The sequence below is a fragment of the Gigantopelta aegis genome, chromosome 6 (assembly GCF_016097555.1).
Source record: "Gigantopelta aegis isolate Gae_Host chromosome 6, Gae_host_genome, whole genome shotgun sequence".
Lineage (NCBI taxonomy): Eukaryota > Metazoa > Mollusca > Gastropoda > Neomphalida > Peltospiridae > Gigantopelta > Gigantopelta aegis.
In genome coordinates this window covers 94,036,938-94,055,130 of record NC_054704.1, presented here as the reverse complement: position 1 = coordinate 94,055,130, position 18,193 = coordinate 94,036,938, and the positions used below count along the sequence as shown (strand labels likewise).

Here is an 18,193-nt window from a genome sequence, read left to right as displayed (position 1 = left end):
TCACCCTAGACAATAACAGAGCATGGACCATTTGGTAGTACTATTTGCCCAACTATGATCACCCTAGACAATAACAGAGCATGGACCATTTGGTAGTACTATTTGCCCAACTATGATCACCCTAGACAATAACAGAGCATGGACCAGTTGGTAGTAATATTTTCCGAACTATGATCACCCAAGACAATAACAGAGCATGGACCATTTGGTAGTACTATTTGCCGAACTATGATCACCCAAGACAATAACAGAGCATGGACCATTTGGTAGTACTATTTGCCGAACTATGATCACCCTAGACAATAACAGAGCATGGACCATTTGGTAGTACTATTTGCCGAACTATGATCACCCAAGACAATAACAGAGCATGGACCATTTGGTAGTACTATTTGCCGAACTATGATCACCCTAGACAATAACAGAGCATGGACCATTTGGTAGTACTATTTGCCGAACTATGATCACCCTAGACAATAACAGAGCATGGACCATTTGGTAGTACTATTTGCCCAACTATGATCACCCTAGACAATAACAGAGCATGGACCATTTGGTAGTACTATTTGCCCAACTATGATCACCCTAGACAATAACAGAGCATGGACCATTTGGTAGTACTATTTGCCCAACTATGATCACCCAAGACAATAACAGAGCATGGACCATTTGGTAGTACTATTTGCCGAACTATGATCACCCTAGACAATAACAGAGCATGGACCATTTGGTAGTAATATTTGCCGAACTATGATTACCCAAGACAATAACAGAGCATGGACCATTTGGTAGTACTATTTGCCGAACTATGATCACCCTAGACAATAACAGAGCATGGACCATTTGGTAGTACTATTTGCGAACTATGATCACCCAAGACAATGGGCATGATATTAACAGTGTTAAATGTCTTGAGCTGTTCACTTCACTGGACCCTAATATCATTAACACGGTCGTCTTACAAGTTAAAAGTTCATCACACAAGTCCCTTGTTAGTGGTAGAATTCAGATCTGGCATTGGAAACCACAAACGATTTTTGATTGTTGATTACTGTCATGAAAAACAAATCGATTATAAGGGTTGAATTTCTAGTATCATGATATTGCCTATGGGCTATTTTCGATGTTAAAACATACGAATTGAGAAAGATATTTGGTGTAAAACTAATAAGCTGGAAAAACAAAATGTCAGCTATTTATCAGTCACCTCATAGCCAGCATGTTAGTGTGTTGATTGATTGAAAACAATTAATTCAACAAAGAAACAAATTAAATATGATGCTGCCGCCGCACGGGTCTGCGGTCTGCGGTTTGTAGATCGGATTTTTATAAATCGTACGACTTTGCGGGCTGCGGAAGTAGTGTTCACAAATGTTACGGGGTCCGCACGGCAATCGTAAAAGTCATGAAATCAAAATGCGTGCGGAGACCGCAAGGCGCTAGTTAACAAATCGCGAGGCGACCGCACGGCGACCGCATCACAAACGCAAGGCGCCCGCACGGTTATTTAAAACACCGTACGGCCATCTCACGGAGGCCGCAAGACCACCGTGAGGTGACAGTAAGGAGGCCTCACGGTTGTTGCGACTGCCGTACGATTTTCTAGGCACACCAGACAGGTGAAAACCGTATAGTGACCTTGCGATATTACATGCGATTTCCGAAAAAAAAGTTTAATGTCAAATTTAAAAAATCGTAAGCCCCTGCGACAAGCAAAAAAACTTGAGATCGCCCCACGGCTACCGTATTCTACCGTGCGGCCACCGCACGGTTATGGCAATTTTGGGGACTTAGGCCGCCGCCAACACGCCACAGGCCATTTGTGAGCACGGCATTACGAGGCCATCCTAAAAGATCCATTTCAGAGCAAACCTCTATCTTGAGAAAAGCAGTACATTATACACAAGCGACTTTTATAAATGAAAGAGATGATACCAGGACAAAAAGAAAAACAGTGTCGTTATACTAAGCAAAAATATTAGCAATTTGGTATTACTGCATTGTATTTTAAAAGTCATGCTACATTCAATGATTTGACAGTTAAGCATTTTATTTTGTACTGAACAATCTCCTGTTACTTATGACAGATGATACATCAGTCAAATACAGTGTCTCATTTCACTTTGAATGTCACAAGTTTTCTTTTATTTAAGCACATTTAACAAATGACTAAACCTTTTTGTCTATGTATACATGTGGAATTATTCATGCAATGAAGTTTCTTTTCAACCGGTCAACGTTCACTAGAGTGTCGTTAACGATTAATGCATTCATTTACGGCAGTCCATACGTACTTAATAATATTTCCAAAGGCAGCCTCGTCAGTCGAGTGTATTAAGCAACGGTCATGCCAGGTTGTCTAGTGCAACTGTTGAGAGCTGCGAGTTTTTCAAAATGTCATCCATCAAGTGTTAGTCCTTTCATGATTACGTCCACTGACACGTGCACTTATTAAACTAAATTAAAGAATCACTGCATTGCGTGGACACAGATTGCAGCAAGCTTACTATTTGTTTTATTTACATTCTTGCCACTATTGTTATTTATTTTCTGTGGCAACTATAGTTTGTTTTTCTGTATATCAATTTTCACAAAGCAGACAGACAGATAAATTCTTTATTTACGTCTCACTTTGTGTACAGATTAAAATAAAAACAAGAGTTCAACAGTAATAATACAGCAGCAAAAGTACACAAGCCACTCCTATGGAGTTATGAGATACTTTAAAGCTATTAAAAGTCTATAAATATATTTTTAAAGTATTGTATTTACAAGAAATAAAACTAAAAACCATAAAATATGTATAATGTCTATATGTATTAACAAATCTTTGCCGCCGTAATAAAATAAGATGGCAACTTTTGGCAGTATCATGGGTGGTCGTTTTTACTCCAAAGTAGCATACCAATAGGCCTAATAGTGTACATTTTTCCTTTGGATTATTTAACAGAGAAAAATACTATAACCCCATTTCGATAGTTAAATAGTTTATTATATTATCACGTCATTTATGTTGTTATACAAGTCAGATTGATCAACGAGAATCGCATTGTCGTAAATTACTGCTTTTGTTTACATTGTGCATACAGGAGTTGGTCGGAGATGACGTCACTTCGCCCCAAACTAGAGTACTGGACGCATCAAAAAGTAACAAATGGCTTCCCCAGTTAGCAGGAATAATCAAAGTGTTAGTCCTTTCATGATTACGTCCACTGACATGTGCACTTATTAAACCAAATTAATGATACACTGCATTGCGTGGACACAGATTGCAGCAAGCTTGGTGTTTGTTTTATGTAAAGAGGACAGTGAATAAGAACATGCTCTTCAGATTCTACATAATTAGGACAGTTCAGACATGTGCATGGCAGCAATTAGTGGGCATCAGTTTGTCTACAGTTAGGTGCCGTACTGTCACGTTCTTGTTGTGAAAACACCTGCTGGAATAGTCAGTTAATTGGGCAGAATTCTTGAATTCTTAATAATGACATTTACATTTGGATATAAATAGAAACAAGAAAACCAGCATTTGAGATAAACATTTACGTTGTTCAAACATATATGACATCAATTTGTCCAGTAAATGGTGAACGTATATAACGTCAGATTGTCCAGTAAATAGTGAACGTATATGACGTCAAATTGTCCAGTAAATGGTGCATGAATATTATATCAGACTGTCCAGTAAATGGTAAACATGTATGACGTCAAGTTGTCCAGTATATCGGGGACATCAGCTATCTAATGTCCAGGATTTCTAACTACTAAATATTACACGTTGATGATATGCTTTTCACAACGAAGTACACATGCATTGCACGTGCACTCACTTCTTGGCAAGCTGAGGCGGGACGTAGTCCGTTAGTAAAGCGCTCGCTTGATGCGAGGTCGGTCTAGGATCGATTCTCATCAGTAGGCCCACTGGGCTATTTCTGGTTCCAGCCAGTGCACTACGACTGTATATCAAATACCGTGCTATGTGTTATCCTGTCTATGAGATATGCATATAAACGATCTTTTGCTACTAATGGAACAAATGTAGAGGGTTTCCTCTCTAAGACCCTTGCCTCCTCGCCTATATGCACATTCGGTCAAGAAGACCAGACAACAGAGCACATCCTCCAGAGATGTCCGCAGCAGCAGAAGACCAGGGAGGAGATCTGGCCTCACCAAGAATCTCTTGCTACCAAGCTCTATGGCAACAAGGAGGACCTAGAGAGGACGATGGTCTTCATCGCACGATCAAATTTAGAAGTGTAGTCAGCGAACGCAAAGAAGAAACTCTCTAAGACTAAACACGTCAAAACGACTCAGTGTCTGACGTGCAATAAATAAATCAATGTGTTCTAGTGGTATCGTTAAGAAAAACTTTAACTTTCTTTACATGAGTACACGCATTTCTGTGCCTCTTGGATCAAGAGAAAACATTTTTAATGAAAATCTTATTTTCATAACATTTTTGGTGTGATTATTCATCCGTATACACATCTAGTTACGGGAAGAGAACGTATAACCCCTGGAAAACGATCATTTGTAAATGACAACTATAGATGATTTTTTAAATGTGTTTTTAATAGAGAGAGACCTTCAGTTTCTACAGATACATTTCATGAAACATACGGACTTAAAATTGGACATATACCTGTTAAGGGTGTAGATGGTTGATGGATATTAGAATTATTTTCAATACAGGTTACGTTACATTAAACAAATAGTTTTGTCTGAATTATATCACAGAACGTTTTCAGCCAATTCTTTTTTGAGGCTACGTACATCAGTATACTCCGTTATGAAGCAGTTACTAGTCGTTTAACGCCCCCCCCCCCCCCCCCCCACTGCATGGACATGTCTGTTTTGGAAATAGAACATATTGCATGAGTAGTCGTTAGATATCATGTATTTTTACGAGTTGTTTTAGAATGAATCTACCGAGTGAAATTGAGTTGAATAAGTTTTTTAAATAACGAGTTGTAAGATAAATGAGTTCTAACGAATCTAAATATAGTATTTTATTTATTACATATCCTCAAAAAAGAGAAGAAGTTAAAATTAATTTAAACATCTTTTGTAACTAAAACCTCTTTAAGGCCCTGGCGCTTATAATTAACTTATGCGTCAGAGACATATCAATTTCAGATTAACGTTTATCACCCACCTTGTGAACGTATAGCGGTGTCGTACAAATACGGTACGCACCACGAGGGTCGTACCGGATGTACGTCTTTTCATTGGTTGGACAGTAAGTCTACCGGGACTTTTTTTTTTAATTCATGAAAAATTACGTTGTCAACATTCCACAACTTTTACTATGTATTTCATTAATTTTTTTCTGTAATAAAAATATACATGTATATATGTAAAACTGGGACGACCAGACAGGTAGCGAACTGGTTTGGGGACGAAATATGGATTTTTAAAAAAAAACCGGAAGTAGAACAAACTATTTTGTTAAGCGGCGACCTTTGGGACATACCGTAGTGCACAGTCTTGTGATATCTTTCCGCCACAGTGTAAAATGTTTACATATTCGAAATGCAGGAATTTCTATTTTTTATGACAAATATTCAATTGTTTGAAGGTAGGTAATAAATAAAATACCACACTCGTTTTCGCTAGATATCATTTTTACGAAACTCGTGAACTTCCCAAAGTATCTGACCTCACTTTCGTTCGGTCAGATACCTTGGGAAGTTCACTCATTTCGTAAAAAAGATATCTAGCGAAAACTCGTATAGTATTCTATATATACGTACCAAAACAATCTATTTTGATCATGAATTTTTTCATGGATGGTATGGCAGTCGCGATGAGGTCATCACCTTAGAGCAGCTAGTCATATATCTTTAAATTGCTATCACACATATGTGTGTTATTAGCATGTGTTATCAAAAATAACGAATGATGCTCTTTACCAACGGGTATATAAGAAAACATATGTTATTCCTCGTCTTCTCCATGGAATGTGATCGACTAGCACTCGATGGCTGTAACGGCCTATAGTGTCTTGATTGCTAGGTGCTACAGACACGTACTGAGTGTTCCTGTCACTGCCTGCCATTACGTTTCGTTTTCCTGGAAAATAGCAGCTTTTAACTCAACCTCCTTTTATATCGCAGACTTGCAGCATTTAACCTACAAATACCTGCAGACAGTGGTGATTTTGCAACGTGTCAGTACATTACTAGTGGTGTTTATGTTTAAGTTGTAATTTGTTGTAGAAAATATGTAATACTGTTTGAACTAAAGTGTAGTAGCTGGTGAGAATATCACTATTATATCGGTTGATAGAGAGCTGGAATCACACACAGAGGATCCATGGTTCGCATTCTCCATGCTAAGGGTAATTGTTCTGTCACATTGGGAGCCAACGTAGGGACTGAATGTAATGCTAGTTTCAGACTACCAACTTCCAGTTGTTAGTCTAAGAGCTCTTATAACTCGATTCTCGTCGTATAACCCATTTGTTGTTAATCTGAGCACACCCATCATAAGTCGGAAATTTCAACGCAACCGTCGAGTTAGCCAACCTTCTGTTGGCAGTTGACAGTTGGCAGTCTGAATCTTGCACACAAATATAACCCAGTCAGGACCCATTACAGTTCAACTGCCCATGTTCCACAGCAGCTCTGGGGCATAGCTTTACTTGAGAGGAGGGGTGGGGGAGGTATAGCAGTATTTGCACAATATATTTCTAGTGGCAACAGTTGGAGGCTATTTCTCTATCAGCTCATTTGGTAGATCACTAGACTCACACGTAAAGAGTTCCGTGCTCAACTCCCCTTAGCAGAAATTGACTTTATTGTAAACATACATTAAACTATTTCGTTTAGCCAAAGCAGTCTCTCACTGAATGCGTATTGTATAGTGTGCAGTATGACCATTATCGGACTCCACCACAAACCGTTTGTCAGTAGCTCTTCACCGAGCACGCAGATCCCTGGGACAGATAAGCCGATGGAAACACGCAGAGTACCGAAGTTGCAATATCGAGACTACATTGGTATTATTAAAGGGACATTCCTGAGTTTGCTTCAAATTTTAAGATGTTATCAACTAACAAAGACTTTTTGACGATTGTAATTACATATCAAATAAATTTTTTGGCATAAAATATTAGTAGCTGTATATTAAACGTGTTTCTGATCGTTATAATATTTGTACTAGGTTAAATTTCATTTTTTTCCTAAAATATAATTTTTTCGTACGTACGAAATTATTTGAAGACAAAATCCAGTTTGGACTACTTACAAATATTAAAACGACCAGAAACACATTGAATATACAGACACTGATATTCTAAACCAGAAAATATATTTAATATCTAAGTTTATTCGTAAAAATATTTTATTAGTGGGAAACATCTTACAATGCAGCAAACTCGGGAATGTCCCTTTAATAAACCATTTGGAATAAATAACTCGAATCATTTTACCCACTGACACGCCATTCTTCGATATCGTTTAGATGTAGTAATTAATCTAGTTCATATACAATACATCAACATGCATGTGGTGAATTCGCGCGACGCTTTCATTGGTATTTTCTGTAGCAGTGTGATGCCACACGTGGATGATAAGGCCCAACACACACCGAAGTTGGGACTAGGTCTGGGTCGGTGTCTCGCGTGTGTGTTAAAGGCCACATGCCAGTTGTGGGGAGTTTTATGTCCGAATCTGAAAATGTTACGAGTTACCAATATATAGACAACAAATCATTCTCTTTACAATTCATTTAGCTCTGGACTGCGCGATCACAAAGTTACGAGAGTTTAGTGAATTAGGCCCCTGGTGTCTTTTACAGTGCGTTTAATTTTCGACTGAAAACACTCGAGAAACCCACACCCAGACCCAGATCTGGTGTGTTTTTGGATATAAAGCGTTTGTCACTTGGTCGTATACATTGAAAAGGAAACAACTATCTGTCTAACGACTCGTATACGTTGATAACAAGAACACGCTAGTTTACCAAACAGAAGTGTAGTTGTTGTTTTCTTAATTAGGAGACGATGTTGTAAATTACATCTTCAATTGTAATTACTTATCTGAGGCCAGAACTAGTAGTACCTGAAATCTACACATATTCTTCTTTTTTCTCTCCTTTGTATACCACTGCCTCCTTTCCTTTCTCTCCTTTGAATTCCGTCTCGTTTCTTTCCGGTCTAGCAACTCCTCCTATCGTTCAACTTATTTCGCTGTCCACCTCCACATCCCAGTCCTTGTCTCTCCAACCACGACAGGAGCTCCTCTCTGCACATGTTCAGTTCAATCTGGAGTATGATCTAGCTCAGTCAGTAGAACGTTCGTCTGGTGTGCTTGGGACGTAGGAACGAACCTTCTCGGCGGGCCGATTGGAATTGTCCCCGGCGCAATCAATGCTTTCCTGTCCGTGCATATCTATATAAAAAGATTTCCGCGGAACGTTACGTGTCAGAAATACCAAATGTTTAACACCCAATAGCGGATGATTTGTAAATCGATGTGCCCTAGTGGTGCCGTTAGGCACAGCGAAACGAAAAGCAATACATTGTTAATTATGTTGTTCTTAGCATAAACTTTAACTATTTGAGCTGTCGGTCATTCCAGGTTAATGATTAATTTTTCACATGTACCTGTGTTAATAATATCAAGACATACGACTAGCTGCTCCTAGGTGATGACCAGGTCACCAATGTCGTGCATGCAATGAAAACAGCATGGTCGAAATCGATCGCACTGTGACGTATAGTTAATCTAACAATCATTTGTCTGTGACGCGTAAGTGCAAGGGCTGTAAATAGCTTTTAGTCGACACAGATCTTAAAATTTGATTAAAACCTGGTTTTTGAGGATATGTAAGAAATATAATAATACATTCGTGTCCGTTAGATACCATTTATCTTACAACTCGTTTAAAACGTATCCAACTCGCTTTTGCTCGTTAGATACATTTTAAAACAACTCGTTGTAGGATAAATGGTATCTAACAGCCACTTTTGTATTATTCTGTATTTATCCTATAACTTACCCATGATATATATCCATGTCATAAACCTATGTGATAATTCAGTTTATTAACCCGGCTAATGATGGTATGCAAATGTGCAAGGTATATGCAAATTTGCAAGGTCTGTAGGTAATCAGACCGGAACTACTTCGTAATTTCTTTCCGAAAAAACACATAGATTATTGACAAAAACGGTTATGGAACGATTCAAGCTGTGCTGGACAGTTCTGAATACAAGGTACGTATTGACGGAACTGATTACGAACATGTTTTTAATAAACCTCGGTTATCCTCAGTAGCGAACTGTCAAACGCCATTGACATCGGACCACTTGCAGACGACGTCAATCATTAGATCTAACCGTGACGACACAGGTAGATTTATTCCAGTGAAAGATTTCATGATCGATGAAGTTATTTCCACTAACCAAAATGCAAACACCGCTAAAAAGACACTTTATGACATGCAACTTTTTGATAAATTCTTTAATGTATTGAACAAATCTCCCATTCCTGTCTATCAAACGCAGAAGAATCCTCGACTTGAGCAGTGAATAGTTATCAATTCACACATTGCCGCGCCGTATGTAGGTCAAAGCGCTGTCCTGTTGACTCGTTGTTTTTTTTACTAATCGTTTCTGGGTTTTAACTATTTACTTAAATATTTTATTGTTATGAATAATGACCAGTTACAAACTATAAACTGATGAGTTTGTTATTTATATCTATTAATTCTTAGAGTTATTGGAGAACTATATCGTGGCGTAATCTACTTCTTATGAGAGTAGCGAGACGCCCAATCAGGTGATTGAACGTCTTTCGTTGAAGCGTATCAATCCGCGATTAACGCTGCATTGAATGTGTTGTTTTGTAAATATCAACTTAAAAACTATTTTAAGAGAGTTATAGGATAAACAGAATTCGCTACTCGTGTTTTTAGCATGAAAAATATCAACCTCGTGTCTTTTATCGGTATTTGTCTTAGCGGAGCTTCGATAAATACCGATTAACTAACACTAGGTTGATATTTTCCATATTAGAAACACTCGTGACGAATCCTTTATATATCGGTTAGTTGGTAAATCAAAAGTGGTGGTCGTATGTTCGCCTCACCGACAACACGGTAGGGAATTACATTGGTGCTGAATGGATTAATTTCGCTTTTTGTTCACAAAGCACAATCTGGACATCAGTAATGGAGGAAATGTCTATTCTCATTTGGGGATTCATTGTTTGAATCCCTGTCGCTACCGGATAGCTTAAAATATAAACAAGTATTTAAGGACCATCGTTGTAAATGTTATTTGTGTGCACTTTAAAAGCCCGTTGAATGCTCCCTGTTAATGTTTGCGGACAGGTAATGTGCGTTTAACGAGGAGAAGCCGCTAACGACCCAGTAAAACAGAGTGTCTTTAGTATTCACTTCATCCGACGTGCTTCAATTTCAGCAGCCCACAGAGTAGCGCAGTGTTGTATTACCTATCAGTACACAGAATACCTGTCCGTAAATAAATAACTATATACGCACGCACATTACACATGCATGTATACATACATACATACATACATGTGGTTGAGTTAAAGAGCATCCTTTTTATGGACCGACCTCGGTGGCGTCGTGGTTAGGCTGGTAGGTACTGGGTTCGGATCCCAGTCGAGGCAAGGGATTTTTAATCCAGATACCGACTCCAAACCCTGAGTGAGTGCTCCGCAAGGCTCAGTGGGTAGGTGTAAACCACTTGCACCGACCAGTGATCCATAACTGGTTCAACAAAGGCCATGGTTTGTGCTATCCTGCCTGTGGGAAGCGCAAATAAAAGATACCTTGCTGCTAATCGGAAAGAGTAGGCCATGTAGTGGCGACAGCGGGTTTCCTCTCAAAACCATATGTCTGACGCCATATAACCGTAAATAAAATGTGTTGAGTGCGTCGTTAAATAAAACATTTCTTTCTTTTTTTTCCTTTTTATGAATGCCTAAATAGCTTAGAGCGCATCGTGGTTAGTCTTGCAATCTGTGGGCGATTCGGTGCCATAGGTTCTAGTCCCAGCAACGGCATGGGACAATTTGTGAGGCCAAAAAGGATTTAATTAGCTCCTGCGTCAATGCGTTAATATCTATGTATGCAACAGTCAACCTCGACATACATACAATATATAGATATTCATACATCAACTCGAATAATAACTGGCATCTACGAAGTAGACGGTTCTCAAGACTTCAAATATTATATGATCAGCATGTACAACATATTCCATCATAGAATGTCGTGTCGTCACTGTTTGCTGCACTTGACACATATAGTCTTGTCTAGTTATTGCTGTTATTATTGGAAATGTTTTTGCTTATTGTTATTATTGGAAATGTGTTTGCTTATTGATGTATTTCTTCGGTGGTAATATTTATTCTATTCACAATAAGGGGCAATATGTTTTCAATCGAAGGCCAGTCGTCGGAAATTTGTCCCTGAAGATCACACTTATGGCAGTATAATTGGACTCTTCAGGAGATATTTAAAGCTTCTTGCGTGCCCTATCTAGCATGGTGCCTTACCCGCTGGCTTTATGGAAGCAGGGAAGTAAATACTATGTTTTTAATGGCAGACCAACCAACAACGAATATAATATATGTATTGTAAATACAGCCTATTTATGAAACATAAAATGTGTTAGTGGTTTGCAAGTTAGTAAGAAGTTTGGCATTTGGCAGGATTTTTTTTTAACAATATTTATTCCAATAAATGTAGTGGCAAATGCCATTCCACGAGATGATGTTACATATTACATACATTTAAATGAATGATAAACATAAAACGTAACATTAAAAAAATATCATTTCAGCGACTACATACAAACTACACGCATTATGTTATGCAGAGTTACACCTGTGTGTGTTGTTCACAAGTTTGTTAAAGAGATATCACTTTCCATCACATATTTCTGTGTACCGCGAGTTTTAATGTGTAGCGACTTCCTAGCAGTTATGAAACGGCAAATTGGGCGTATTTTCAAGCTGAAAAGTGTTTGTTACTGATTTAGGATGATAACACCTAGTTCAGATACCTTTGAAGCACAAATCATCGACTGGTTATTATCACTATATATGCGATTTACCCACAACAATTATTCATCTTCACACGTGTGCGTTTATATTAGCATGATGGACAGTGTATTATGATTTACTTCCTTGCCACCTGAATGTTGGTATACTGTATTAACATTGCATTACCGTCTCCCAACAAGAAAAAAAAAGAGAAAGGAATTGGTGACCAATAACATCTCCCCCAGAATACGTTTGATTAATCACTTTTTTCACTGTCTTTCGGTGGCGTACTGATTAGGTCGTCTGATTTTATGAGTGGCAGGTGACAGGTACTTAATTCGTATCCAGATATCGGCTATCACCCAGAAGGTTTTAATAAATGACATAGGATATGTAAGGCCACTACATACCTTTGTATAACTGGGTTTTTTTTTATAACTGTATAAATAAAGAAACAAACGCGAATTGGTGACTGGTGTCTCCCATCCCATTGACGTTGTTTGTGTCACCTCCCTCCCCTGCCAGATATATGGTCCATACGTGCCTGGTTACAGATTTTCGAAGCCATCTTAGAGCTACAATATCGTAAATCCGTCGTAAGCTATGACATCACTTCGATACTCGCCATAGCCTAAGACAGTTTTACGATATCATAGCGCTCAGATAGCTTCGAAAATATGGGCCCACGTTAGGTGGGTGCACTTGGTTCGTGGAACTAACGGAGGATTCTGTTTGCTATACTACAATATTCTGCTTCAAATCACCGGACAAAGAACTCTTTCAGGAACAAGAGGGGAGTAGATATATGTGAACGAGATTAACATGTTTACGTACATGTACTGTGTAACTAGCGAGAAATAGCAGTGCACTCTGCTTATTTCATAGATAAAAATTCGCCTCGTATTTCGCAGTTGTCACGATGGACATGATATAAACTGAATGCTTAGACGCGCCAATGCCCCAGACAATACTGAAGGTGAAAACCTACTGCCGTGTTGATTAGCTGTTCTACAAACGATATCACGCTACTGACTCTTTAGTCCGATATATCTGTCATCAAACTGTGTTGGTGGTGGTGGTAATTTGATGTCAGATTTGTGTCTATTCGTGTGTCCATATATCATACTTACGTGACAACTAATATGCAAAATCAGCGTTTTGGGCCAGCCGTCTGTTACTAAATAATCCTTTTGTAATCAAGCGTCCATTTTTCATTGAATTCTTCCAAACATATGACATTCAATCCATTTTGTTTTTGTTCTAAATGAGTGCTTCTGTAATCACTTTAAACAGCATGATTTATTATTGGCTCTTCTTCATTTATCAATATTTCTTAGAACTGAAAAATGAAGGTCATAACTTTTCTCTTTTAATGTGCTCTAACCAGATATTGTCCTGGCGCTTATTGGTCGGCTGTGTAACTATTCTAAGATGCCGATCCAAACAGACGAGATATTTTTGGTTTAATCACCACCTTAAACTATTTGTATCGCCATCATTAGTGTAACCAGCGTTTATTCAGCAACTAATTAATAACATGTACATTAGAAATTTGGTTCGCTGAGTTACTGTGATGAACGCTGTTTTTTGTAATGATCACACCCATGGCGTCCCAGCGCTAAACCTGCCAGATTACCCCTTGTCTGTGATTCTCTCATCACCCACAGATACCGTTATCGTGAAGCGTAAATGTTTAATGTAATTCTAGCTTCACTTAGTGCTGCCATAATTGTGATTTTTCTCTCTGTACGATTCATATGGAACATGACACATTCTGAAAACAAATGCATGTATGTATATGGTTTACTTATACACGAGAATATATAGATACTTTCAATAAATCCAGGTGCATATATGTTTGGTTAAAGAGGTGTATCCTTTACTAGGTTTAGAAATACAAAACATTTGAATAGAACACCAGTGAACACCAAAATAATAATGTAATAATAAGCCTTGTATATTACGGCAAATAGCATCAGGGCGGGATTTAGTTCAGTCGGTTGAGTGTTCGTTTTAGGTGTTTGCATCGCAGGGTCGAAACACATCAGTTGATCCATTCCACTGATGGAGATTTGTTTTCTTGTTGCAACCAGTGCACCACAACTGGACAAAGGCCGTGCTATGCGCTTTTCAGTCTGTGGGAAAATGCATATAAAAAGATTTCTTGCTGCATTAGGAAAAATGTAGCGGGTTTTATCTCATGATTACGTATTAGAATCCAATAGCCGATGATTAATTAATTTCAATATGCCCTAGTGGTGTCGTTGAACAAAATATACGTTTTTATGATGATGACTAAGCGTCAGAATTACCAAATGTTTGACATCCAATAGCCTATGATTAATTAATCAATGTGCTCTAGTGGTGTCGTTAAGCAAACCAAACTTATGTATCTATGTGCTATTTCCGTGTATATATTTAAAAAGATCGGGCTAACATGGCCAGTGAGAATGTCAATCAGCAGGAGATAACTTAGGAAGTACCTGACAACAACATGACAGTTTATCTTAATGAATACACCCACGAGTCTTGTTTCTTGTTTAGTGGATTATTACGCTCGGCCAGTGCGAAACCCACTATCACAAAAGAGACCGATCTAAGTCGGCGGTCAAGGAATCGCTGAGTCTTGCTCTCAGTTGGTTGCAGTGTTACATAGGCGCTATCACACACTCGAACCCGGTAATGAGAAAGTACCGGATAAGCAATCGCCGGTGCAAATCATCCTGGCAAACGGTTGGAGAATCGCTCGTGTTTGTGTGTGTGTTTGTGTGAGGTGGTGTGGAGTCAAGGATCTTCATTCATTAAAACAAGATTCGTGTAGATGCTTCCAAGTCTTACCTGCATGGTCTAGAGACGTGAGATGTTGGCATACGTCCTGTCAATTCCCCTGAGGCAAAGTCATGGTGATCTGACAATAAAAATCACGTTCCACACTGGATCATAAGTTTTATCAATATTTCTTCTCAATCTAGCAGCAACCTTTGGAAAATGTTGTCTGCTTTGAAAGTCTGATCGTGATTTCCTAACCCTGTTATATGCTGAGCCTCGATTGGTACCTACAGCTGCAATTGTAGGCAAAGACTTAGATGATGTATTTACTAACTATATACATTCATACAGAAGATAACAATTTCAGTCTTCAGTAAATAGCTGGACTAAAGGACATAGACGAATTTGTCACGAATGTCGTAATAGTAATATTATCACATTGGATACGACATTTCATAGCAGAGTGCAATGTACGATCTGTTTGAATTCAACAACAGTTCCGATATGCTTGCGGGATTTACCTTTCGTCGAAGGACTGACATCACACCTGTAACAATTGTTTTAATAGTTTTGTACATCACAACCTTCATCGTCGGCCTTTTGGGTAACATGTTTCTAATCATAATTGTTGGGAAAACTGCACAACTGCGAAATGCTACGAACTTCTTTCTGTGCAACATGGCCGTATCAGATCTGTCTGGTAAGTTTCTTCGTCATATTTGTCGGTAATTAATATTGACTACAAGTGTAGTTCTGTCATCGGAAGGTTCTTTCTAGAGATGCGCGGTGTAATTGTAGTACCGATATCTTATGACTAAATGGTCAATAATACATGATACAATACAATTCATTTGTACCAATACACTCGGGAATTTCCGTATTCCATGTTAGTTGTCAATCTGAAACCCCGATCTCTTAGATTCGAATGTTTTTTTTAAATATGTTCAAAGATGTGATAAAAGGAAATTCTGACGTTATTAAATAAGCTTGTGTTCATTGAAGTGATCCATATATTGCATCTTTTAAATAATAAACTTCTCTTGTACCATGTATTTTAAAACAAAAGTTACATGTCTTCCTTAAATTCGATTGACGGAGCGGTAAATAATATATATATATATATATATATATATATATATATATATATATATATATATATATATATATAGGAAAGCCATATTATGATATATCGCAATACATATATATTTATAATACACATCCCTTGTTTTTCATATTCCCAACGACTTAAAGGGACATTCCTGAGTTTCCTGCAATTTTTCAGATTTTATCGAGTAACAAAGACGTTTTAACGATTATAATTGCATATCAAATATATATTTCTGCATAAAATATCAGTGGCTATATATTAAACGTGCTTCTAATCTTTCTAATATTTGTACCAGGTTAAATTTCATTTCACTTCTTAAATTAGTTTTTTCGTACGTACGAAAATATTTGAAGACAAAATCTAGTTTGGGCTTCTTACAAATATCAAGACGACCAGAAACACATTGAATATATAGACACTGATATTCTAAACAAAAAACAAAACATTTAATATGTAAGTTTAATTGTAGAAATATTGTATTAGTCGGAAACATCTTACAATGTAGCAAACTTAGGAATGTCCCTTTAAGAAAAAGAAGAAATATTTGGGAATATACTGCGTTTACTGGACTTACCGCAAAACTAGTTACTTGATATACTATACCAAACCTAAACGAAAATTTAACCGCACTCACCAAAACTAGTGAAATAAAAGTAATCGCATTTCGTTCTAATTGTGATTGCTAGGTGATCTGAGTTGCTAGTAATACTTTCCTTCAACGGTTTAACAAACTTCTCTTAAAGGATTTAAATTTCATGATGGGGTTTAAACAAATTAATATTAATTTAAATCCAATCTTAAGCAAGAGAGCTTACGGTACAGAAGCAGTTTTTCCACCTCTCGTCCCCAACCCAAAGACATTCTTTCTTTATCTAGTGATTTTTAAAATAGGTTTTTGGTTTTATTTTCTGTTTCGTTAAATAAGTTTTCTATTCTGGATGAGAACAGGATGCTTTTGGGGGAGTGTGTGCACACTGGTGCTGCAAACAGAGACACAAATTCGTGAAGAAAGCAGATATAGGGATCATGACGAGTTGTCGGACAGTCATTGTTGAGTTCGATCTTTTGAAATACGTGAAAATTCGTTTTATATTATCTTTTACATTCTTTACTTGTAAGTCGACATATTTTTTTTTCAAACAAGAATAAATTAGACATGTATAGAATTGAAATGAAATAGATGTTTGTTTGACGACATGTCAGCACATTTTAAACTACTCTTACTTGTGTTTACCGTACTGTTATCTTGACAACTGCTATTTTCCAAAAACTTAAAGATTCGTTTTGTTTAACGACGCCACTAGAGCGCGTTGTTTTATTAATCATCGGCTATTGGATGTATTAAAAGCTTGATATTCGTATTGTATGGTGTTTTATCCACAGCTCTTTACATTGTGGGTTTTTTTCTTCTTCTTTTTTTACATCCAATAGATGATGTGTTTTTTGGTTTTGTGTTGGATTGGTGGGGTGTTTTGTGGGGGTTTTGGCTGCGGTGCCATTAAACATTCATTCATTCATTCTTTCTGTCAGCCAGTCATTCCTTTTTAGAGAGAATCGGCTACATTTTTTCATTAGCAGCAAGGAATCTTTTAAAGGCACTTTCCAACAGTGTTTAGTACACCACTCGTAGTGCACTGGTTGGGACGGGGAAAAGTTAATTTGTTTTGTTCAACAATACCACTACAGCAAATTGATTTATTTGTCATCGGCTATTATATGTCAAACATTAGGTAATTTTGGTAATTTTGATATAGTCAAAGAGAGGAAACTAACTACACTTTTCCATTAGTAGCAGACAGGATAGCACATACCACAGCCTTTGATATACCAGTCGGAGTGCATTGCCTGGAACGAGAACTAGCCCAAAGGACCCACCGAAGGAGTTCAATCTAGACCGACCGCTCACCTAGCGAGCATTGTACCACCGGCTGATGTCCCGCCTTAGGAACGGGAAATAAAGGAAAGCCCACATCAGAGAAGAACACATGGTGCATTCCATTACATGTCAGGTCAGCAAGGATGTAGCGATATAAATCTCACAGACGGGATGTAGTACTGTGGAGTGACTGCCTACAGTCCTTAGATCGAAATATCGAACCTCCTCGGCGAACCCATTTGGGTTTTTTTTCAATTTCAGTACTCCACGGCTGGTATATCAAAGGCCGTGATGTCTGCTGTCCTCTCTGTGACATATTGCATATAAAACACCCCCTGCTGCCAATGGGAAAATGTAACTGTCTTCTTTTGACGACTCGTGTCAGAATTACCAAATGGTCTACACGAAATAGCCGTT

At 37.9% G+C, this 18,193-nt stretch overlaps 1 protein-coding gene across 1 annotated transcript in view; it reads left to right on the top strand.

Moving 5' to 3' along the window:
- Positions 1 to 4,127: 4,127 nt before the first annotated feature.
- LOC121374796 (galanin receptor 2b-like) overlaps positions 4,128 to 18,193 on the top strand; it is a 36,710-nt gene continuing 22,644 nt past the window's right edge. The window contains exons 1-2 of the mRNA XM_041501907.1: positions 4,128 to 4,259; positions 5,137 to 5,215. Of these exons, the coding sequence (XP_041357841.1) occupies positions 4,128 to 4,259; positions 5,137 to 5,215 (211 nt within the window). The remainder of the gene's footprint in view (positions 4,260 to 5,136; positions 5,216 to 18,193) is intronic.